Genomic DNA, 24,380 nt, shown 5'->3' with positions numbered 1-24,380 from the left:
AAGGTGTTAGTAGCTCAGCACACAGCTACGGTGCAAGATATAGAAGTGCAGACCGTGCTTCAAGTGCCACGATGGTCATCTTCCAACGGCTGGCGTGTCGGTGATAGCAAGAAGGCTCGGACTGGACTGCAGTGTAAAGAAGCCTTAAATCTGCTCTTTATAACACAATCACGGAGGTCTAGCTGCTGTGGCGTGCTTCTTTTCCATTCAGGGTCCATTCATCTTGGAGCCGATGCAGATTCAATGGTAGCTGCATCGCGCCCATAGAGCATAGGGCCAACCACTGTACAGCGGGCATATCCAACGGAGCGGAAAAATGCTAGCAGACGGGCACGAGGTCGCAAATAGCTATACATTGTGGGAAAAGACATGTTAACCTAAGGGGAGTTGCACATATGCAACGCTATCGCACACTGCTTTCACCGACGTACATCGGAAATATAAGTTGAGGCTGTACATAGTCGCGGGATAACACGTACCTTAGAAAGATACGCTTGGCTTTACGATCAGGTATGCGATTACTGTGGGATCAATCGATGAAAAATTCCTGCGGGGTAGATCGGGTGGAATACCACACTGAGCGAGATAACGACTACGAGCTCACCGCCAGGCGGTCCGAGTAGATAATAAACTGTCTCTAAGATTTGTTGGGCAAGTATGTTGCTAGCCGTCTTCAGCGATGCGGATCGTGCGGATGCGCAAAATGAAGTCTGGCATGGCAGTTCCGGTCAAAGGACGACGGGACCTTCCTTATAAGGCTGTCTCGGTGATCACCGGGGAAATCTGTTGTATTTGGCAGTTTGAACAGACCATTCGCTCCCAGGATAAGTAAGCTATTGCAGCAAGGATTCCAAAGTAAGCGGAGTCTGAATCCCGCTGCAGAGTGGGATTCAAACGGTGTTACGAAACTCTTCCTGCATTTGCATATCGCAGCTGACCTCCGTGTCTTGAAACGCATACACTGGGTGGTAAGCGCGCTTTTTTCCGGCGTAAAATTGGCCAAAAACTGATTGAACAAGGCCCCAACTTTCTCCAGTTTTCACTTGAAAAAAACCGAAGGCAAAACTCAGTTTTCCGCCAGTTTTACTGTGTTTTAGACCATTTTGGCTGGTTTTGCACCAGTTTCTCCTCAGTTTGCATCGGCGTAGAATCGAGGAATAACGGGGCCTTGTTTAGCTGCTTTTTCCTGAGTTTTCTCAAGAAAAAAACTGCGCTTACCACCCTGTGCATGGTCTTAGGATGCGTTCACGCACAAGTCACTCGCACCAGCGCTGGTTTGTTTACACTAGTGCATCTGACGGCGTTCGGCCCCCGAAGTGAGACTTCAGGCGTGGACGACATGCGGTGCGCAGGGCAAGGGCATGCAGCAGAAGCTACCTTTCGGAGAAAAGACGCTGCAAGAGGTTATCGAACGGTCTGACGCAAGTGTAAAGGCAGAGAAGAGGCTGCTGCCGTACGTAACGTCGGCTGTAATAGCACCTTGACTCGTCATGGCTTATTGTTCTCACAGTTTACTCAAGGCTGCATGGTGGAAGCAACAACCGCCAGTCTGGAACAGAAGAAGTTTGGTGCTTTGCTTCTAAGCGAGGCCGATGATGGCTGGAGTGAAGAACGCATCACTCATATGATCTTCTACAAGGCTGTTCAAGCGTCCGATTGGGTTATGCAACGCATTTGTTATGTCCATGGGCTCAAACTTCGGTGACTTTTGTCAGCAGAACAAATCGCCGGCGCATCAATTGTGCATAAGCCCAGATACGGCCGTATAACGGGGTCAACCTTCAGCTGCGATAGAGCCGGGCGAAAACGTCGGCGCCGTTCCGCGTAACAGCCCCTGTGAAATAGGATAAGACTGACTCGGACCCTGAGATGTCTGAACGGTCTCGATACCCGCAGATGCGTAGTCTCACACCATAAACAAAACACTCTAGAAAGTAATCCAGTCTATAGATCTCGAAAGGGCGAGAGTAAGACTAAGATACTGAGTTGTTTCTTGTCAGATACTCCCCAAGGCTGAATTTCCTCTCCATATCATGGTCATCAGGTTTCTCCAGATGACCTCGAGTTTGCACCACTTTGGACCTTCCAGAAAGCCCTCGTGCAAACTTCACGCGCTTCTCAAGATGTATATCTTCCTATCCGAGAAGCACGACGAGCATGGAGTGCGCGCGCATCGTCAACTCTCCACCAAAAGGGATAACGAGCGCCAGACGAAGATCAGTAGTACCGACACGCACCGGGGGTGGCATGATTGCAAGCGCTGAGGGCAGCGCTTGCAGTCGTGCGGCCTACAAGCCCGGGAAGTTGTAGCTTCGTTCATAGTACAACCTGAGACCCTGAAGCTTGAAGACCCTTCGCATGCACCTGCAAAGCTCAGGCCGTCGGCGGATCTCCAGAAATCTCGTCGCTGTGCGCCTCGCTGCCGATTTAACACGGAAGAGGGTACTCGACCTGCCAAAAAAGCACACACATTCGTTGCGGTGAATCCGAACCGACAGGTGCACGAACAAGGCGCAGACGGTGCTGATGAGACTCGAGATCGATTTCTATTTTAGGCGGCTGGTGCAGGTATTGACATTCACCAGGTGCACCGTCTACGCAAGCACAAATTACGACAAGGATCCGAGCATTTTCGGCGTTGCACGAGTCATGAAGTACTTTGAGCGAATTTTCCGACAAGCGGGAATCCGTGTCGGGAGAACACAGACTGACCCGGCGCTGTTCGAGCGCTCCAAGCGTCCGGCCACATCCCCGAAGACGCCAGACCGCGCTGTGTCGCGAGCCGTGCCTCCAGCCACAGGGCTCAAAAAAGCTCAAAATTTGGAACTAGCTTATAGCAAAGCATGTAATCGAATGGCTCGGATTTAATTTAAGTTTTTGAGTGGATACGTGAAGGAAAGGAGGCCTGCTAAGACACCAGATGCACGTGACCCCGCCCCAGGCCGATGCTCGGTGGCCATCAGCGGGGCTCCGGCAAGCTCTCACGCGAATTCGGAATGACTCCGCCAGCTGCTGGCGCCTTGACGCCTCGGCGCGCGCGAGCGCATGAATGCCCCTCTACATTGACACTAATCCTTCGTAGAACCTTATTGCGTGCCGCAGATGGCTGTTTGTCTTGGAACTCAGAACGCTCGCCGAACATTATATAACGCCTACGAGTATATTCATGGCTGCAACAGGCACCTTCATTGATAATCCATTCTCCCGGTCGAGCGAAAGCTTGCTCACTCCAGTATTCGCCCACACAGTCGTTCAGCATATCGGTTGGTGTTGCTTGCGCTCTTCATCCATCTTTCGACTCACCAGTGGTCTTATTGGCTTGCTCTTGCAGAAGGCTCATTATGTCTCCAAATGGCCTCCCACTCCCAGCTAAAGCACTCGAAGCGAATTCTCTGGTGTGTAAATGGTCCACACTATCCTATCATTATCTAACGTGTTATTTTCACAAGCCGGATCTCTGTCGCAAGACAATCACAGAGTTCTTGCACCGAACAGGCATCCCGCTGCCTGAATTTGACTCATCGGCTTTCGGCGACGAGATCGACAGGCTCGCACACGCCGAAGTCCAGACATGGAATCTCGGCGGCGTGTCCCCCAACCGCTTCGAACACTGCCTCACCACTGGGATTGATATCGCGAAGACGGCGTACAGACACACTCCCGTCGAGACACAGGTCCATATTGCCTTGTGGACTGCGCTATGCGTCTGCATCGACGATCTCGATGCTGGCGTGGAAGGTTTCGACACTGGCGTAGACGCACTCGCCAAGTTCGCCGAACGATTCCACGTCGGACGCGAGCAGCTTCACCCGTTGCTTGACTTGCTCGCGGATAATATTCGTCAGATGCATAATTCTTCCACCCCTATGGCGCCGCTATCATCGCCACCTGTACCGTGCAATTTGTCGCCTGTGCATTGGTCGACAGGGAGACAAAGGCTATGAATATACATCCTTCAGCCCGTGGGTATCCGCTGTACAAGCGCGCTCGCAACGGGCTCGGCGAGGGATACTCCTACTGCATCTGGAATAAGACACACTTCCCCGACGTGTCTAGTTATATTCAATCGATGCCGTAAATACAGTTAACCTCTTGAGAAGTAGCATGCTAAGCTCTGCCCATCTAGTGAGGCGATTGCGATCTCCGTCCTTGTCAAGTAACGTCCACTTCTCAGTGTCTGCTGGAGCAGCATCTTCTGACGCCAGTTTTTCAGTGATCTGTGCTCCTTCTACAAGGAAGAACTTGTCGACGAAAAGAATAACTCCATTCATGATCGTGCTTGCGTCACTAGCAAGGATATCGAGGCGACCCTGATGGCTACACTCGAAGGCGCCGTGGACGCCGTCAATAGGGGTAGAGAAATCTTACAAGGCGAGAAGGAGAGGCAAGCATGGGAGAGCCATGTGGTGGTATATGTGGTATTTCACTTCATGACTCCTCGCTACAGACTGGAGGAACAGTTCAGCACATCCGGCTAGACTCGCACACCTCACTCTTTCCGTGAACGGAGTATGTGAATTGGAGCGTGCCGTGTTGTATGCGTGTGATTATCTGATGTCGAATATGCCGATGATGGTGCGATAGATCATCCCGAGTTCTCTGGTAAATACAATAAAATATCTATATACCCTGCGGAACAGTCACGATCGTACCCACGTACATCTATGGCTGTGCATAGCGATGGAATTTTGTAGCTCGTCTGGGCCAAGTAAGATCTCCGTCTTTATGTTTCTGAGCAGTGTTTTGGAAGGTTGTTATTGGACACTGGACAGGAATAGGTAACTCCGCGGTAGGAGAGATAAACTCACAAAGTGGCTGTGCGCACTAAATTTGGACATTAAGCGTACGGACTCTATTTTCCCACGAATTTCTGGCAGCACGTAGTGCCTATACCCGCATGCAATTACACGATTGCGCCCTTGCGGGCGCTGCAATCCACTCATTGATCGCTGCGCATATTTCCTTTCATCTTCTGAGGATTATTTCAACAGATATAGCGTGTCATTGATTTACACGATGGCGTATTGTATGGCAGGGTTAGAGATGAGTGTATGGCGCTTTGACAGCTCTAGACCCAACACCGCCGGCTGCGAGGCGTCGTGTGAGTTTGTCCCTCCTGCTGGCGCTGAGTCAGATCACCGTCCAGTAGCGACGGCGTATCAACGGTAGACTGCATGTTCTATACAGTATATAGATCTAGGTTCCACAGGAATAGTTTCCGCCAGAAAATATATGAATATTGAGTTGACAGCACTTCGAGATGACCAGCAGCTGCTCACGCTGCGGCGGCACCGGTGAGCTGCTCAAGCTTGTAGCGCGGCGAGAGAAAGTGATACGCAACGTAGCCCGCTAGGAACTTCTCCCACGTCTCCCGCTCCTTCTCACCCTGCAGGATCTTCCTGGCGCGTTCGATGGCACCAACGACCTCATCCAGGATGTCCGATAGCACCGTTTTGACGTCCTTGCCCGTGACACGCGCACGGTCGTACACGAAGTTGTGCCGCTCGCCGGCCATCTCTTCCTTGTAGAACGACAAGATGTCACTGTGCATGGTTAGAATAAGGGGTACAGCGGGTATAGCAATAGACTGACTTGGCGTAATCCAGGTAGATCATCGTCTCCCTACACGGTCAATAATCATGGGTGAAATAGCAGCACGAGAACGGAAGGCACGCACGGAGTGACCTGGATATGTGCCGATATGTCCGGAAAGTTGAATTTATCCCAGACGAACGCCGAGTAGACTTCGCCGGCACCGTTTCTCGCGCGTTTGTACAAAACGTATTGCAAGGCCGCAGGATGCAGTGGTGCGTTGTCCATCTGCTTCTCAAACAGCGTGCAGTTGACGTGATGCATGGCCCCGATCAGGATCGCTGTCGCCGCGTATGGGTGGAAGAACTCGGGCATGCGCCGGATCATGCCAGCGAGGAGCTCTAGTACAGAGTGCAGCTGCATCCTGCCCGTCTGGAACCGGTCGATAAACTCAGCGAGCGCGGCCGAGTTGACCTCGAGGTCGTCGACGCACAGAGCCAGGATGGTGAAGAGCGCGATGTGCACTTGGGTGTCGGGGTGGTTGTGACCGAACGTCGTCGTCGCCATACTGATGCCTGCGACGGTGTAGTGAAGGATACGATCCGTAGAGATACCACCGAAGTCCCAGTTGACGATGGTAGTGCGAATGCGCCCGGCGACAGCGCTATCGGAGACGATGTTCACAGCAGGTACAGGCAGGCCTGTCCTTCGTAGGAACTCCGACACAGCATGGCGGGATAGGAAGAGCTGAAAGGTAGAACGAAGATCGGTACATGAGACTGTCTAGCACTTGGGACGTCGTACCGTAGAACTATCGTCGTCTTGAAGGTGAGTCTTGTTCTGCTCATGTGCCGCCGCTCCGGGGTCAAGCTGACCCGCGGCAGCAAGTGAGGTGAAACTGGCAAAGTGTACATGGCTCAGTCTATAGCTATCGCGCAGAGCATAGAAGTGCAAACCGCGATTCAAGTGCCATAGTGGGCATCGTCCAGCAACCGGCTTAGCAGGGAGGTCCGGACTGGATTGCGATGGGGGATGGCCGTAAGATGTACGTTTTATACCGCGAGCATGAAGGAGGTCCTGCTATTGTAGCGAGCTTCTTTTCCATTCATGGACCATCCATCTTGGGGCTGATGCAGTTCCGATGACGGCAGCGTCACACGCCTAGAGTACAGGGCCAGTCATTATCCGGCAGGCACGACCTGCAGAGTAGATAAACGCCAGCACATGGACACCAGGCCACAAATGGTTGTGCATTGTAGGAAAAGATATAATACTTTGATGGGGTTACGCATGTACAATGTCAGTGTGCTATCGCAGATTGCTTTCGCCGACGTAAATCTGGAAGATGAGCTGAGGCTGTACACAGTGGCAAATCACGCACCTTAGAAAGATATGCCTGACTTTATCATTGAGCACACGATTGCTATGGGGGGATTCGTGGAAAAAATTTCACGGGGAAGATCAGGTACAGTGCCGCGCTGGGTGAGGTTACTGCTATAAGTTCCCCGATGGGCAGTCTCAGGATACGAGAGAAATACAGCAAGCGGATTCTAAAACTTCTTGGGTAAGTATGTTGCCGATAATTTCCAGTGATTTAGACGCGTAGAATTAAGTCTATGGCGGAACCTTCCTTACTGGGTTGTCTCGATAGTATTCGGCAATCGCCGAGTTCATTTGCCCACGACCAAAGTCCAGAGACCGCTATATTCATCCCTGCACGCCACAGACGGCAGAGAACAAAACTCGGGGTGAGTATCAGTAAGTACATATCTTAACTGACTTCTGTTTCGTAGCGACCAGCCCTCGACTTGAGTTGCCTCGTGCATGAGCATGGCTCGAGTTGTGGTACTCCAATCCGTCGTCGGCTCATCCCAACAAAACGATGCTGCGTAGCGACAGCTAGGCGATGCGCTTGCACAAGCGATAACATAACGAAGGCCCATATCGCCAAGTGGGCACGATGCCAAGCTTGCTTTAGCTTTCACATCATTTCTTCACGCGGTACGCACCGAATGGCTCCTCCTACTGCCGTTTCCTGCTAGAATGTTACTTTGTCGGTCATCTAAGAAACCAACCTTGCTAAAGTCCTGGATATCCTTTCGTCCAAGGGCAACTCTGCTGTAGAATCCCAGGTAGATGTTGAGGAGTTTCACCGTCTGATGTAGGATGCTCTGAAGGCCACCGCCAATGGTGTTCGGGCTGATAATTGAGACCTGACCAACAAATCTACTCTTTCTCCCGCCCGTGACATGTTACATCTACTTCGACTCGGCTAGTTCAGCTCCAACCTTGGTAGCTCTTTGAGGAAGCTTGGATAGAAGATCCCTAGTTTCACGCTCTGCATCACCTGAAGCAGCAGGATTACCTGTGATGTATATATCAAGTGTATATCAGGGCTTTCGGCTGGCTGTTTGAGAACCACTTTTGCATGGCCATCTTCAGCTTTCCCCAGTTCTCCCTGCATGCCAGTGGCTACTGGGATGATATGCTCAGCGCTGTGGCACTCACTGTCTGCCGTTAGCTCAGCCCTTGTTGAGTCCTGCATCATTCTTGCATCTGACAAAGTTCTGAGAGAGCTATTTCAGCTATAGGATCATGCGCTACTCATTTCCAGGCTCGGCTTGCGCTCTTGCGGTATGCGATAAGAAGTAGCGCTGGCACGCGTGGTTGGTTATTAGCTGCGCGTCTACTAAAGGGAGGGACTTCACTTGAACTTGCATGGGCTCTTGCACGCTACTTGCTGTACTCGCTACATTGACTCTGTAAAAATTGTACATCCGCCTTTGGTTATCAACCATTGTATTTGACTCCGCTGGATGACTCGCTGACCCTGGTAGACAGATCACCAACTCACCACGTCAAAGACTTGAATGCGTCTCGTTCAGTCACCACTACATTATTACACCCTTTCAAGCCAATTTGTCACCTGTCCCTCCTGCTCAAACACCCTCGTGACATTGTGTGCCTTGTACCCTGAATAAGCGACGTTGCCATATGTACTACAATAAGCCCAAAGTTCTGGTTCATTTCTGTCACTAAGAGCCGCCTGCCTCAGCATCTGACTATACTTTGTAGTGTGATGCGCTCAATACAGTCCTGAACAGTTCTCCACATCATTTCAAAGTCATTCCAGAGGCACCCAATGTGAACCCTTTGGCCCAGCTGCTACATTGTTCACAAAGCTGAAGACAGTAACAGCGAAGAACTACTGGGTGTGGATGATCTCCCCGGTCGAGGTAGTCATAGATGAGCCCACGGCGGCATTCCATCTTTCCCCCTGAGAACTGCGGCAAGAAGACACATAACAAAGAACTGATGTTTCTCATAGACATAGCTTTTGGACGTCAAACATGGTGACAGCTCGAAGAGCGCACCTTTGAGATTCCTCTGCATCAGCACCGCACACACATCTCCATGCTCTACATCTCTTGGCTTGCAACTCACTTATCTCGTTGTGTCCAGGCCAGTTGTGTTGTGTCTGAGTCTATCGACACGACTTGCGATTGCTACAAACTGTAGAATGTCATGTTTCGGCTGGCTTACCTTCCATCTTTGGACCAAGGCTTCAAATACCAAGTCAAGCTGGCCAGCGGCATTATTGAACACCACCGGACGCAGTTGCAGCATCTCACGCACGGGCTTCCCTTCAGTGACAAGGCAGTAGCTCGGGTCCAAACACGCTTGGTCATTAGCAATGTGGGACATCCGCTGGGGAGGTCCATGTCTGGTTCAGAGCTGCTACGCTCGATACGGTGAGCTTGTTTTTCTGTTTACTAAGCAAAGACCTGAATAACATCTATGAAGCACACAAATGTGCATGGAAGTATGCCGGCATTCTTCACTACAGCGTCACTGACAGCAACATCTGAATATATGTCAAGAACGACAAACGCATTTCTGAATGACTGGGACATTGCCATGTTCCGGGACTACATCAAATGCAAACATGAATGACACACCCTCTCTGTACGTGTGCTGCCTCTGTGAGATATTGATGACTGCTGATCGCTACACATACAAAGTATGTGGGCGTACATATCTACCCTTGTGCTGTGGTACCCAGAGAAGCCTGTCGAGGTTGGAGACAACATTGAAACCTTCATCTGGCTCATTGTCTACATTGCTATGCACCTTTACAAGCACAACCTGTCCAAGACACCTGCCAAGTTGACCAATCTCACAAACAAGCTCTTCTACAAAGAAGAAATCGGCGAGCATGGATGCTGGGTTGGTGGTAAGACATAGTTATCTCACATAGTGCGCGGCGAGCCTCTCATCCGGCTGGAAGATCGCAAGTCCAATCGCCCACTGGAAGGGCCCTCCACGCAGACCGGGCTTGCATGTGCCTTGCTACTTGAGCAAGAGTGTGCTGGATGGCCTGACCATGATGTGTTGAACAAGATGCTGTACACAGCGTGCAGCTATTGGAAGGAGCAGCTTCGAGCTAAGGATTCTAGGTTAGTCAAAACTTTTCCTAACATAGTCTGTGCTCTAGTTAATCTTGCTTTGACAGGCAATTAACATCTCTCTACTTGTTTATATGATACTGAAGCGAAGATATAAATTTGAGGGCGCACATCTGGAGTTGGTGCATCACACTACCCTTTTGGACTTATCAGTCATTTGAGGTTTGGAGAGAATCACATCTAAACTCCATCTCACTTTGCGTCCGCTCAGATGAAGCTTGTTCTAGGTCGACTAGTGCTTGTCTGAAGGCTCACCAGAAAGCCTGCTCTTATGTCGTGACTTCTATTAGGAAGAGGCGTCCTGCGCATGTACAAATGTGCTTGCACCTGGAGAGGTACGCACTGCTGTCTCTTTGCCTGCCAGCACCAGAAAGATAGGTGTCTTTGTAATGTTATTCTTGCGTACCACACCCTGCCATGAACCTGGTGATGCGCCCTGCTCTTGCTATAAGCGCCTTTTCGCACAACTGCTCGCACCAGGCACCTGACACCACAGTAACTATGCCACAAGGGTCTCACCATTAGTTCATGCTGTCGAGCTGCCATTGCCTTTGCTGTATCAAAACACCTGCTGCCCCTTTTGCACGTGGATGCTGCACACTTATCAGTTTCTTGGGTTTTTCTTTTCTTTCCCCCTGTACCTTTTACTTGGCTGTATATAGGACATGTAGTAGGGTATTCGAAAACCTGGACAAGTTCTCCCCAGGAGAAGACAAAAGTCTCACCTCGCGCTAGCCATCTGGTTGTATGCTAGTGCTTGATCTTGCGACATTGCATCTGACATTGTGTATGCTCGAATGAGATATCTCCTAAGTCGATCAGTCCTTGTCCGCAGGTTCAGCACCAGGACATCTCCTCTCAAGTTGAGACCCTACTAAAAGGAGGTGGTCCAAGCATGCATAGATGTGCTTGCATCCAGGAAGACATGCATTGCAGTCTCATTGCCTACTGGCACCGGCAAAACAGCTGTCTTTCTAATGCTGCTCTTGCGCATTAGTGCTTCTGCCTCTAAGCCACTTGCAACATGCAGCCTAGGTATTGTTAATGGCATTGAGCTTGCTCGTCAGACGGCACAACAAGCTCAGAGACTTTTCCCACATTGGACTGTCACAATCAACCAAGGTCCCAAAAAGGCGTCTGTTGACGCAGATCTGTGCGCACTGTTGACTATATCCTCAGGATCACTTGCTGACAAGGTGATCATTCCAGTACAGTAGCAACGTTCCAAACATTAATGAAGCAAAAACGGCTCTCAGCATACAATCCACTCACATTCAAGGCAGTTGTAGTAGATGAGGGCCATCATGCAGCTGCACCCTCGTAAGCTTTGCTGTCCTTCTTGCACTTTTTCTGCCTCCTTCCTAAACACCAAGCTAAATATTGTGGAATCTTGTCATGGTTCTGTCCAGACATCGGCACTGTTGGCGACGGAATGTTGACGCTGTGCTGCACTCCCATTCCGGTAATTGGCTTTTCTGCAACATGGTCGCGGCTTGATGGAGTAGGTCTCAATTCGGTATTTGAGTGTATTGTGTATCATGTGGATTTTTTGGACATGATTGAGGATCAATGGTGCAGTACTAGCTGAATATTGTGCATCTTTGTACTAATACCTCCCCAGGTTGTCTCGCATGTGCTTCACGGTAACTCAAGGCAGCATGAACCTGGACACTGTTCGTGTCAGCAAACAAACCAGCGACTTCATCAATGCGAGTCTTGCCAAAGTCATGAAAACACCAGAGCTAATTCAGCTGGTTGTAGAAACTTGGATTCAGAGAGCAGGCATGCTGTTATATTCTCGATTCCCCCTCCATCTCACAAGAGATATTAGCAACTAGGAAATCAACTCTGGTGTTCTGTGTTGACATTGGGCATCTTGAGGCACTAACCGGTGCATTTTGTGCCTCTGGAATTGAAGCACATTGTGTGCATAGTTGTATGCCGCTAGAAACACATTGAATAACAATTGACACATTTTTGAACAGCCAAATTCCAGTGCCACCCAACGTCTGTAAGGTTTACCGCATCCTGCATACACCTGTTCCTACTCACACAGTAGTAGTGGTTCTTACAGAGGGCACCAATGTGCCCAACATTGACTGTATTCTGCTTGCGAGGCCAATCCGGTCCCATACTCTGTTCAGGCAGATGGTGTGCTTCATATTGTCAATTTTTCCTAAGTTACCTCGCTCATCCACCATGTCGTAGATCAGGCATGGATGCAGGCTGTCTCCAGAGAGTAGCAAGAAGGATTGTCATGTTATTGACTTTGCTGACAATGTGAAACACACGTGGAGAGTTGTGTCAGTAGCCAGTCTTTTTGGGATGGACCCGCCAGACAACATTGAAGGTGGGTTCGCCTTGGTACCTTTATGCTCTACATTCAAAGTAGAAACTATTCTAGATAGATCCACCAAAGAACTAAAGAAGCAAGCGACCAAGCCAGACTCAAACCTCCAGAGGCCATTGGCGCATAAAGTAAGCCCTGTAAGTGTATTTAATTGTTAATGTTTTGCTAACCTAAGGGAAGGCAGGTGGATTTGACAAGCGCGACCACAACAGTTCTTTCTCATTCTGAGGAACATTATATCTGTACTTCGTTGAGTATGATGATATAGTCTCGTTTGCAAAGACGGTATCTGCAGTGCACTAATATAGTCCTCTGGCATAGGTCGATTGCGGTGATGACCATTATGTCTTGGATTGCATGGAGTGGAGATACATCTATACACAAGCAGTTTGGTCCAGCAAAGGTAATCTTAAGTCAGCTCTATTTGTAGTATGCGCAGCTGTCTGACACCGCTTAGCCTCCAATGCGAAGTTCCAAGTATGGGGAACAGATTACTTAAAGGAGAAGACTATGCAACTGGCACTGCTCTTCGAAGCAGATACATTAGAGGAGACCATCCAAAGATCTGATATCTTCCTCAAATCCTCGATAGGTTGAGAAAAGAGGTTAACACTGTACGTAATGATGGTCGCAATTGCACCTTGGTTTATTAGTTCTTATCACTCACACAGGTTGTTCCAAGCTGCGATATGGAGACATGAACCTTGCTGTTCAGCAGAGAAAGAACATGTTGCTTTGATTCTGAGAGAAGCTAGTGAGGACAATGATGAAACACACCTGGCAACGCTCACTCAAGATGAGGCCCACGAAATCATCACTAGGCTTACACTCGGGCCCCTAGTACAATGGCCTGCCACTTCCTTTGTCCTTGACATAATCTCATCATGTTTCTTTCAGCTTTGCTCTAGAGTGAATGTGAAGGGGGGAGAGCCGCAGGAAGACAGTCTCTCCTGGGTATGGCGCGAGAGTCAGAAGCTGCACAGAGCATTCTTTGGCAGATGATGCGTCCGTATAACACGGCCGTTTGCTTGTATATTTTTCATTCAAGTGCATGAGTTCAAAATATTCTCTAGTATGCGCAGAGCTTATCTGGCAGGAAGGTCGATAGCCACTAGTCAACTAGTCACGGCCGATGTCATGAAGAAAAACGCATCGGCGAAATAAAATCTTGGCCAATCGGATCAGGCGGCGAACGCCACAAAGCGTCGGCAAGCGTGGAATTGATCTCCCTTTTCCGGCGTTGCATATAGGCGCGCAAACACCATGCATCCAGGCAGGAGAGAGTAAGCACCGCGTACGGCATGCTCTTCTGGACCCCACCACGGAGGCTCGCGAGGCCTGCATTTATCTGAGCTCTCGCGTACGAAACGGCACTGCGAGGCACGGGACACACTATCTCATGCGAACGGCTTCATTATCCGGGCAATGACCTAACCCGCCATTCAGGAGCTTCTGAAGTGAACCTAAGAGAGGCATATTGGACGCACGTAGCACGATATGGCAAGGTTCAGTCGGATGCTCAACCGGAGCCCATGGGAAAAGAGAGATAGACAGTCCGCCTTTGGGCCGATGCGAGCGAGGGAAATAAGGCCGCTGTACTACGCAATTAAGCTTGTACGACACGGGAGCTGATGGCAGGTGCGCACTCGCCCTCCTCTACTCCACGGCCTGCCTTTCTGACGGAAGCGTTCCAGACTCATGATCAGATACTTATATGAAAGCCGCCGAGATTCACCCACCGTCCATTGGCTCGTGCTCTCACAGCTCTCGAGGGTCTTCTCGGTAGAATTCCACTATTCATTTGCATGCCGCAAACCCTGAGCAGAAGCGCAAGGCCTCCGCTGCGGACCGCCACGATGGTGTTCGATGTACGTCTATGGATAGATTAAAGAAACTAGACGTCAGGTCTGTGAGGCGGCCTACCCGCCGCTGCTCGCCCGATCCGGGACGCGCTGGCGAGCATAGAGGCGTAGCAGGGACACACTGCTTGCAATTTCCCACAAAATTCTGCAGAAATAGACTGAAATGAGATGTGTAAGAGACTCAATTTGCGAAGAGCACAGAGGGACCCACAAAGTCCAACTTCAGGGTGGAATCGATTCCCGCGAGTTTGGGCGCTTAAGGAGATTTTGCGGGAAATATTCACCTGACTTGAACGTGCACGTCGAGTATAGGTATGTGTTCTCGTTGGACAGTCCGTGTGGTTTCGTTGACAGACGCTTTAAGGATGAGGGCTGAGGACGTCCGTCCTATGGGCGGCGGGGCACTTACCACTTGTGCAACTCCTCTGGTCCTGGTTTCCTTATCTCTCCGCGACCACGCCCATAATCCCGCTATTCGAGACCCTCAACTGGCTTGTTGCGCCAATGAGCGAGGCATACGTGGCAAGAGCCTGAGCTTGCGGAGGTCGACTAAACCACGGTTCCTCCCGAGTCCAATTCGTCTGTGGGCATAGCAGAGGTCAGTGGGACTGTTCTGTCGTCCATACATCTTTTACCTGCGATATCTTGGAATTATGTGGTCAATTTCTCTTCAAGTAACGCACTCGCGGTCATACGGGGGGTTCTGAGTCGTGGCTGGCTCTAGTTAAATACCGGCTGTCGAAGAGCACCGGCTTGGCGCCGGGATCTTCCGACTGCTGGCGTACAATGGTGCTGTCATCGCCGCCGCCGCTGCCTAAGATGTTGACTTGAGAGGCGGGGTGCGCCTTCGTGCTCGCTGTGCTGCGTTTCCCAAGGTGAGCTGGGAGTGCGTGGCTACTCAGATTCGGCGCCACGTTCCTTGTCACCTGTGACTAATCTCGCATGTACAGAATCTGGCCTGCCCTGGTCACATCGCGCTCAACAATAGAACCATTTCCTACTAAGCCTTGTTGGGCTGGCATGATCAAACCCTGCACATGTCCACCTGAAACTCTGGCTATTGGTGGCCAAGGGTCGTCCGTCTCACTTTGGCCCCCGAATCACAGAATCGAGGGCCGCATCTGGAGACCCAGCTGACAGGAATCAATCATTCTGGCAAAAGTTTCAGAATGAACACACGTTGAGATGTATCTGTCAGCCAAGCAGGTGAGAAATGAGATGTGGGGGTTATGTGTGAATTACGTGAAGTGTTGACTTTGTAACAGAAACTCTAGACGGTGATCTCCAGAAAATTTAGGTCACAGCCCACCGGCATAACGATCAACATGCTCCTGCGGGAATTCCGTTGCATCGCTACCCCAAGATGAATGAACCTTGCTGTGCCGACGCCGAAATGTGCTTGTCCTGTCAGCCTGAAGGAGCTACATGGCTGAGTAAGACGGACGCGTCGTGCGGCTGCAAGACAGCAGGTAATGTAAAAATAAGCATATTTGTCTCATAGCTGAGACAGGGCTCACAGCATGCGTGCCACTCCTCTTCGTAGGTTCGATTTCTCCGGGTCTTCTTACGCTTCGCCACCCCACACACAATAAAACACCTATGGAGCGTCCACACCTCCCCCACGCACGTCCCACGATTTGAACGGGGCCCCGCGCATTTTTGTACAATTTTCTACCAGTCCTGTACCGCCGCAACGCGTCTGGTTTACAAGGGACCGTCGGCTGCCAGCGGGGGCGACTTTTTATTATGCAAATGTACAGTCTGCACAGGATCGTCATGCCACCGCCACAGGCGTGTGAGTTGCGATCGACGCGGGCTACCTAACGGACTACAAGGTCACCGTCGGAATGCTGAGTAGGCCGTACAGCGTCGGGCGTCGGTGCACAGCAGCGGAACGGCGGGATTGAACGCCCGACGGGGCGCTCCGAAGGCAGCAGCTTCTGGCGCTTGGTAATGATTCCCACGCATGTGGCATTGAGCCCCCGCGTTTCTCATCCTCCCTGTGGCCGCTTGACCCTCGGCTGTTTTTCGAGCATGCGCTGGCTTGTTTCTCGAGCCGTTGAAGGGAGCAGTGGGCATTGTGCGCGCTCGGGAAGTACCGAGCACGCGTCGACGACTACACCTGACATATTGGGAAATGCTCGCTGGAGGACAAGTCATTTAACCATTCCTGGCCCTGTACTTCTCTTCCTCGCTTCCCAGGCCTTCTCTTAATTAGTCCTTATTCGTATCAATGTTCTCCATGCTCCTATGATATTTTCGACATTTTGTGTCATAGATATCGTGGCATGTCACGACTCGCGCTGAGATACACTTCAATACTTGCCCGCGTCACCGCTTGTAAGGTACTGTGAACCCGCTACGTGTTCCAAGTAAGCAGTCGTTTCATTTCTACAGTGACACTTGCTTATTTTGCTAGTCTAGTACGGTCTAGGGCCGCTAATAGATGCCGCTGCCTCGCCATCGTCCGCGGGTCTGACGTACGCCCGCGAGCTTACCTCCCTGTGCGAACTCTCGGGTTTGCAGAGGCTTATCCCCTGTTGGACAGCTTGGCCCCAAATCTGACAGGCTCAGGTATGTCATCATCGATAATTAACTCCATTTCCCCGCATTATCTCGCACGTATCCCTGCCTATATCCCCCCTCGCAGTGTTCGTCAGTGACGATTTCCTTGATTCCTCGAGGCTAGTCTGCACTAGCCTTGAGGATCAACTGATGGCGAGGACACTAGCGGAGCCATCTGTGGCGCCTCATCTGGCATTCTGTGGGACTCTGTCTCCAATATCACCGCATACCTGGCTTTCACCTGCGTTCTCTTGTTCTTTGTTTGCTATTGTCCTCGTGCATGGAGAACATACCGCACAGGCATGGCCTCAACATGTCGCACGATCCGATTCTGCCGAGGGCGGACGCGGGGCCGCAGCACGCCTCGTGATAGCATCCGCGGCTTCTGGGGCCGCCGGGGGCGTTACGGTCGCTCATCTTGCGCTTCCTCATGCCCTTCAGGCCTCGCCCGCAGTGCACATCCTAGGAGGCTGATTGTGTTTCTCCGATGCTCGTCGCCGCGAGCTGCACTCGCCCAAACGCGGCAGGATGTGCCGTGGGACGTGCTCCCGCGCGAGGGGGGTTGCGCCTCGCCTCGGGGAGGACCCTAGTTGGGTCCCAGCACACGCACCCTGCCCTCCACGCTCCAGTACGCGCCTGCACGCGGCGCGCGAATTGAGCCGTGGTTCTCCTGGCTTCACGGCTTCTGCTCCTCCCCCTCAGTCCCGGTATCCTTTACCCGAGGCGTGAGATGTGCGCTCGAGCACACAACAAGCAGCAGCCGAATGCAGAATAAACCATAGGCACGCGCGCGAGGCTGCAGCCCGTTACGTTGGGCTGGCCCTCCGGGACGAGTTGCGCGAGCTGCCGCACGGGTTTCGCGAAGCCCCATCGGAAAGCAGCCATCTGCGACGGCAAGGCCGTGTATCTCCACAAAAGGCTCGCTGGGCCCCGTGCGCACCTTATCCCGTAAAACTGACTTCGTATGCTCGTAATAGCTGTCAGATCGGTGTACATCTCTGTGTGTCCGTCCCGAAAACGGCTAGCCCTGTGGCACACCCCGCACATTTAGTGGTGGTTTAGTGCTGGAGCAAGATAATCGTATAAAGCCGTGATCCGCGTGTGTGCTCCCCCTTCAGACACGGCAAGGAAACTCATCAAATCATGTGGGCTGGGCCATCGCCAAAACGCCCTCGGTGGAGCCTCGCAAGATTCGTGACGCTCTGCATTCAGTCGTCTTGATAACAAACTCGCGCACAGGGAGCATTGGACACGCAGTGTAATGTACGATTACGAGATTTGCTTGGCTATAGTATGTACAGATCCTATGAACGATGGGTATACGAATGGAGCAGAAGGGATGGCAGACAGTGATGATGTGAATAAGGATGATATTATACATACACACATACGAGAGGAAGTCCATGGTGAGAAATGAAGTGATGTATGTATGAAGGGGACATATTGGTAAATAGATGTGACTAATCGGTGGGTAAAACATACAGCAGAAGAAGCAGCATGAACTGATGAGAGCAAGCTAGAATCACAACAATGGAAAGCATGTACACGACTTGATGGACAAATGGTCAAAAGCATGCGAGAGAAGGCGGATTGCGAACAGGAAGCAACCTCGGAGATGAATGCGCACGCACAAAGAGTTCCTCTTCTGCAGATGAGCGAGCCGGCGGTGCCAATGGCTGGATGCGAGATAAAGTCCCAGCGTGACCGTGACCCCGGTCACGAACGAGCTTGCGCAGCCGCACTGGGGCAGGGCACAGCCAGAGACCCTAGGCACGGCAGGTGTCACCGACTGTATGCGCGGGCGACAAGCGATTAAGTTTGCGTGAGAGGGCGCGAATCAGACTAGAAGGGCTGCCGAACGAAGACGGTGGTCAGCCGACACGGGACGTTCCGGCAGGGCAGCGGGCCCAGGGGAGAATGTACTCACGCTGTACCCTGGCTGGCTCGGGTGAGCGAGGCTCTGGCCGTATCTTGCGCCCGTTGGGGCGAGGCCTGCAGAGACGGCGCTGCTGTCGAATTGGCCTGTGTAGTCGACATCGACATACGTCTTGGCCAAACCGCCTAATGGGTCCGCACCTGTGGCCAACCCTGCGCTAAGCGCTATGGTGTTTGGGAAGACGGCGTCGAGCGGGCTCTGCGGCAGGCTCTGGTAGCCCTCCTCGTCACGAATGAGACCAGGAGGAGACATGTCGAAAGATTGCGATGTTGCGGGGTGCAGCTGGTAGCGCTGCTGGTAGTGCGGAGAACTGGTGTGCGTCGCCATCGGCGTGGGTACCGTCGACATAGCATCGCCAAATATCCGCTCTAGCTCGCGGCTGTGGCCGACCTAGAGTAGTATAGGTAAGATAAAGGCGCATATATGCTACCTTGAACAAGACGTACGCTTGACTCGGTTGTGTAGCTGTACGCGTCCCCGTTCGAAGACGTCGGAGACGACGGCGGGGAGCATTGGGGGACGTTGAACTGGTAGACTACCGAGGACAGAACCCTCTCGCTAGGTGCTTGGGACGACTCTGCTTCAGATCCCTGAGATGACGAGGTCCGGGCTACAATATCTTGGGAGATGCTGTACGAGCCGATATCTAGAGCAAAAGTCGAGTTAGCTCCTCGTCACTTGAGCTGGACCGTTGTACCTACTTGTCGCATTGCAGAGAGTGGGCCAGTAATGGGGTACAAGCTTGGTGGTGTACAGGAAAACGCACTCCATATCCGATGAGTAGGGAGCAGGCATGCACGACGACGACTGCATCTGAAGCTCAGTCGTCTCACTGTGCACGACGACGCCGTCCTTCAAAACATGGCTGCGAGACTCGCCATGGACAGCAGTCGATGAGCGGAATGTCACGGTATTGCTGATGGCGCGAACGGGACGGGAGGAGGGGTAGGCTTCAGAAGCACTGGCAGACGGCCAGGAAATGTCGGCGGGAAGGACATCGACATTGAGATAATCGCGCGGCGGCGCTGAAGGGGTTGAGGGCTCGGGGGAAGCAGTGGAATGTTCAACGCTCGGCGAGCGAGGTGAGCCCGGGCGATGCGACAGAAGCTTGAGGACTGGTGCCCGTGGCGTCTTAGCAGGAAGCCAAGGCAGAACAAAACGCGTAACACTCACTTCGTTTCCCCTCGCAAGTATCTCGGAGCTGCTGCAGGCGGCTGCCGACCTGTTTGGGCGTGCGGTGCTTGCCTGTCACTTGGTAGATATAATCCGAGATGAACTTGTTGCGCATCGGGAATCGGCCCAGTGCGCGTGCAGAGCGTGTTTCGACTGGGCGATATCGTTCGAGACCTAGGGAAAGAACAGAATAAGACGCGGTCACGACTTTGATGATTATATGATGGTAGTATTTGCTGACACTCACCTTCAACGAGCGCCGCTTCGAGTTGCGGAGGCCAGACAACTTCGCCTTTGCCCTTGATGGTCTTCCAGCACTTTCTGCTCGTGACAATGGATTGCACCGCGTCATTTGTGCCCCTCGAGAAGCTGGGGGAATATGTGGAGGAGAAATCATCCATGGAGGAAACCTGGACGTGTTCTTTGTGGTGAAACTGGCGGGGGGACATGGTGAGCGAGACTATTCTGCGAGTGCGCAAGATGAGCAGCAAACGAGCGACGGCTGCCGGGCGGAGGAGGGGACGGGGCGGGACGGGGCGGGTGGGATGAGGGAGGGAGAGCTGGGCGAGCGTGTTATATACAGCACTAGACATATATGGTGGACGGCACGGTGGAGATCAGCGTCTAACGGGAAGTCTGGATTCCGACGAGAAAATATCGAGCTTTAATTGAAAGAAGCCCTCGAAAGTGAAGTGGGAATGGCAGAATAGAGTTTGATTGGGGGAAGGCATTTGACGAGGCCAAACAGCCTCTGAACGCAGAGCCAGCGCACAGGAAGCGATGCCTTTTCTCAGACATCGCATCGCGATAGCATCGCACCTCCCAACCCTTCACACGCTAGCATCTTGTCCACAACGAACAACAACCTGCTGATGGCTGTGTTCGGACCACGATTCATGCAATGCTTGCCCGCATGAACAGCGGCCTTCTGAACGCTGCGCGCGCGCCAACGTGGGACAGGCGGAGAAAATTTCCCGCACAGATAGAGTGTGCAAGTCCTGGCGATTCGGACTGACGCACCAACCCTGACGGGCCTGCCGGCGACTTTGCGCGACGCAAGACGTGCGCGCGAGTCGGCCATTTATCGAACGGGACAGGAGCGAGATCGCTCGTGATGGACTCGATGCTCGCCTAGCAGGCCGCTATCGCTGTCACCCACGGTTTCTCCGCGCAGGAGCACACAGCACGCCCGGTCCGGCTGCAGCTGGGGTGGCCGCGGGTGCGCCTCGCACAAGGGGTCGCGGTGCACAAGCCCTTGTATTCCTGCTGCAGTGCCACGGCCGAGCCCCAGAGAGTAGCGCGAGTCGCCGTTCCTCGGGATTTGCCTCCGTCGTGGTTGGGCTCGAAAAGTTGACAAGCGCCAGAGGCGATCCGCGGTTACGGAAGAGGAAAACAGATCCCGTCCTCAGATTCGTTTACTCCCTGGCGGACCGACGCCACACCGACGCCATCAGATCGCGATTCGTCCCGATGCGCCCCGCGCTGATTGGCTCTCGCGGCCGCTGGCTCCTTCGCTCAACGCCTCCGCCCAGAAGAACCCTGCCGACGTCATCATCTGCAGGCGCAAGGCTATCCCCACTGCCATCTCAGGTCTCGGCCAGATCACATGTCTTCCAGAGCAGCACATTCGCGAGTTCTCAAGCCAAATTAGTTGCTTTTGCAGGGTACGCGAATATAACTCTATTATCGTGCATGCTACCAGGAATTTGCAAAATCTCGACCTCTACAGGGTCATCTATCTTTTCGAAGGTCGGAAGTCAACATCACGCTCATATCAAGTCCAAAAAGTCCCACACGCGGTCGTCTTCTAAACACGAACCCTTCATAGCGAATTCTTTTCTCGCAAGGCTGCCAACGTTCGATAGATTGCAAAACATAACGTAAATGTTTTGAAGGCAAAGCAGTAGATTGTCGAGTTGATGCGCTGTTGCATCAACGCTTTGTCTCCACTCGAGAAGCCTCCACGCGACGGGCCTAGAAAAACGGACCCTCGGAACGGATGAAAGAGCGGCCATGAGATGAGAGTCTTCTATGACGTCTACAAGCTAAACCACGTACCGCAATAAGGACATAAGAAGCAGATCCCAACCTCTCTTGCGGGCATAGCACCATCGTCAGAAAAGTCCTGAGACACATTCGCAGGTCCGCGGATCCAATATATACCCGCGCTTTGCTGTGAGATGGCGACCCACAAGTTGTGGCGGCGGCCGTGTCGCGACGGAGAAACATAATACAAGACGGAATGAGCATGTCGGAATGGCGGCTTGTTCACTGCCGGACACGTACGAGCGATCCTGCGCTGGTGGAAGAGAAGCTCCGCGACGGCTGCCGCACATGCCGCAGACGCCATCAGAACCCACACCTTTTTAGGTAGAATCCCGAGCCTGGCAGAGCGATGGGACCGGATACTTTCTTCCGGATCAATGCGAGGGAGTTTATGGACCAATGAGCAAGCGGACGGAGCGCCCGTCTCTGATTCGCTGCTCCGCCTTGGTTCGCTCTGCGATCGTCCTGTTGGTCGAGCTTGCCGTAAATCGCGTACAACTTGCCTGTCTTGCAGCGGTCCTTTCGATTCGCTGAGTCTGCGTTCACATCACTGCTGGGCCCCAGCCAATGACGCGGCAGGCCACTCCCACACCCGCCGACGCGCCGATTCTGCCGCAATATATCCAAACTGGTGCCAACTCGTCGCAGGCTCATATCAGACGGAGGGCTTCCGCGGGAGGTTTACGTCTCAAGCCGTGCGCTCCAGCTGAAGGCGCGATCACGCGCCCGCGTGCCATTGGCCACTCGTCCGGGAGCCGTATGTCGTCTTTTGCATACCCGGAGAAATTAGTTGCAGGCGTGACGGCAGGAAAGGGTCCCTGAACTCGACCGGAAGCCAAAGTCCGCGGCGTGCGCCCAGGCTCTCTGGTCTCAGTAGCCCGCCTTGGAGATCAGAGGCTGTGCCAAACGCGGCTAGCGTCGGGCGCGACTAAGCAGAAATGCGTAAGGCGATGCGCAAAGAAGGCAGTCCCGACGCGTAGCCATCACATCTCTAGCCCACAACGGCACGTCAGCGCCACGTTATGCCAAGGGTCCAGGTCTTCTCGAGCGCGCGGGACGTACGTGGTGCTGCCGCGAATCGCAGTCCCACGCCCGCCATGTCCGCCAGGTCCATCTGCGCGGGAGGAGAATAGAGTGCACGAATGGAGTGTCCGTGCTGATAGCACAACGGCGGACTTGGATCTAATTGGAGGAGGGGATATGTCGTCGGTGTGTCGAAACAACTGATGTCTCATATCGGGTGTGCTGATATGTCAAGCCTGTCCGGAATAGAAATCAAATTGGCGCAAGTGCGCGTGCCTTGGGTACGCACGTCGTATTGAAAGTAGAGGATACGTGGTACGCAATATTGCGATACATAGACAAGGCCCAGGGCGAGGCACGCTTTACGGGAGCTCCAGCTTGTGCAAAGTGACGTCGGAACGGCGGGTACCGCGACGACGCGTCTTCATGACGCGACGAGTACCTTTACCGTGTACATCGGGATCCCGCTCTGGGCACAAGGGTCGAGACGCAAACCTCCACCTTGAATGTATTGCTACTCACGGCGGTTTGCGGTTTGCGATATACGCTATTGAGAGCGTGCATGATTTTCTCGGTCGCAGGCGCGGAAGCTGCGTCCGGCGGGGCGCGTTATTTGTCTGCTGGCAGGCCCAGGCCAATCATGGGGATGTATTTTTGACCAATGACCGCCATCAGACACCCGGCGAGGTGATAGCCAATCGCGGCGTGAACGCGTGATGGGAGACGGCCCTCTCGGCGCTGCTCGCACGGTGCGACCCTCCTTCTGCGAATCATCCCGCGAAACGAATCCTCGATGACGTCCCAACCGACAGGCTCAGCTCCCGCCGACCCACTGCGGATGTTGTGCGCTGCGCATGCTCGGTAGTCTCGTGGGGCATTGCAATTGCGCTCAGGACGTGGAGGCGCCCCCGACCGAATCGTACCAGCTCTCAGTACGGTCGTGCCACGCGAGTGCTGTCAAGCTGTTGATGCCTTATCCGCATATGGTTGGCGGCGGCAACAGCGCCTCCGGGTCCCGCCTCGTGCCGTGCGAGGTGTCGCTCCTTGGCCCGGTCGCCCTCTGCGCAGTCCTGCACCAACCTATGATCGCTCGCAGTTGACGATCCATTGCGGCGGTCCGACCGTAGTTCGCCGTATATCCGCGAATGTTTGAACGCCGCTCTCGGCCGGTAAGACATTCGAACCGGGGGCAACAACACCCTGCTCGCTCTCGCTCTCTGCAACCACCAGCTGCCCCATCCTCCCCCACCACACCCCGCAACTCCAACGCTCTGCGTGCCAGATAGCCTATCACTGCCAGGCGTATCGCGAACAGCGGCCATGGCTCACGAAGCCGCACACAAGATGACAATATCCAACAGTCTGGGTCACGCTCCACCATCGGCGGGTTCGTCTTTTGTTCCGTGTACATCCCATAATTGCAGAGT

General features: G+C 52.9%; 4 protein-coding genes across 4 annotated transcripts; 2 read left to right on the top strand and 2 right to left on the bottom strand.

The window, feature by feature from the left end:
* Positions 1-3,341: 3,341 nt before the first annotated feature.
* Positions 3,342-4,618, top strand: PHACADRAFT_211240 (uncharacterized protein; the record flags this gene model as incomplete). The annotated part of the gene is made up of 5 exons (XM_007398187.1): positions 3,342-3,395; positions 3,450-3,840; positions 3,960-4,074; positions 4,127-4,156; positions 4,214-4,618. The coding sequence occupies 5 exons, from the start codon at positions 3,342-3,344 to the stop codon at positions 4,476-4,478; spliced, it is 855 nt and encodes a 284-aa protein (XP_007398249.1). The 3' UTR covers positions 4,479-4,618.
* Positions 4,619-5,275: 657 nt separating this feature from the next.
* Positions 5,276-6,315, bottom strand: PHACADRAFT_148211 (uncharacterized protein; the record flags this gene model as incomplete). Its single annotated transcript, XM_007398186.1, has 3 exons — positions 5,678-6,315; positions 5,593-5,622; positions 5,276-5,543 (listed from the first exon to the last, which is right to left on the bottom strand). Exons 1-3 carry the CDS (start codon positions 6,097-6,099, stop codon positions 5,276-5,278), a joined length of 720 nt encoding a protein of 239 aa, XP_007398248.1. The 5' UTR covers positions 6,100-6,315.
* A 3,163-nt stretch (positions 6,316-9,478) lies between these two features.
* Positions 9,479-9,777, top strand: PHACADRAFT_211239 (uncharacterized protein; the record flags this gene model as incomplete). Its single annotated transcript, XM_007398185.1, has 2 exons — positions 9,479-9,498; positions 9,555-9,777. The coding sequence occupies 2 exons, from the start codon at positions 9,479-9,481 to the stop codon at positions 9,775-9,777; spliced, it is 243 nt and encodes an 80-aa protein (XP_007398247.1).
* An 8,284-nt stretch (positions 9,778-18,061) lies between these two features.
* Positions 18,062-20,395, bottom strand: PHACADRAFT_259985 (uncharacterized protein). Its single transcript, XM_007398184.1, has 7 exons — positions 20,132-20,395; positions 19,885-20,058; positions 19,413-19,826; positions 19,158-19,357; positions 18,852-19,101; positions 18,703-18,797; positions 18,062-18,626 (listed from the first exon to the last, which is right to left on the bottom strand). The coding sequence occupies exons 1-7, from the start codon at positions 20,331-20,333 to the stop codon at positions 18,618-18,620; spliced, it is 1,344 nt and encodes a 447-aa protein (XP_007398246.1). The 5' UTR covers positions 20,334-20,395; the 3' UTR covers positions 18,062-18,617.
* Positions 20,396-24,380: the final 3,985 nt, after the last annotated feature.

Source organism: Phanerochaete carnosa, assembly GCF_000300595.1.
Source record: "Phanerochaete carnosa HHB-10118-sp unplaced genomic scaffold PHACAscaffold_7, whole genome shotgun sequence".
Lineage (NCBI taxonomy): Eukaryota > Fungi > Basidiomycota > Agaricomycetes > Polyporales > Phanerochaetaceae > Phanerochaete > Phanerochaete carnosa.
Note: the sequence above shows the minus strand (reverse complement) of the source record. Positions and strands in the feature narration are given on the sequence as shown.

What these genes read in the sequence shown, in the direction of transcription:
- PHACADRAFT_259985 (XM_007398184.1), bottom strand. Translation starts at nt 20,333, where the DNA reads ATGTCCCCCCGCCAGTTTCACCACAAAGAACACGTCCAGGTTTCCTCC. An exon ending in CACTCTCTGCAATGCGACAA is followed by an intron (nt 19,358 to 19,412) that starts GTAGGTACAACG and finishes CTTTTGCTCTAG; the next exon opens with ATATCGGCTCGTACAGCATC. An exon ending in TAGCGCAGGGTTGGCCACAG is followed by an intron (nt 18,798 to 18,851) that starts GTGCGGACCCAT and finishes TCGACTACACAG; the next exon opens with GCCAATTCGACAGCAGCGCC.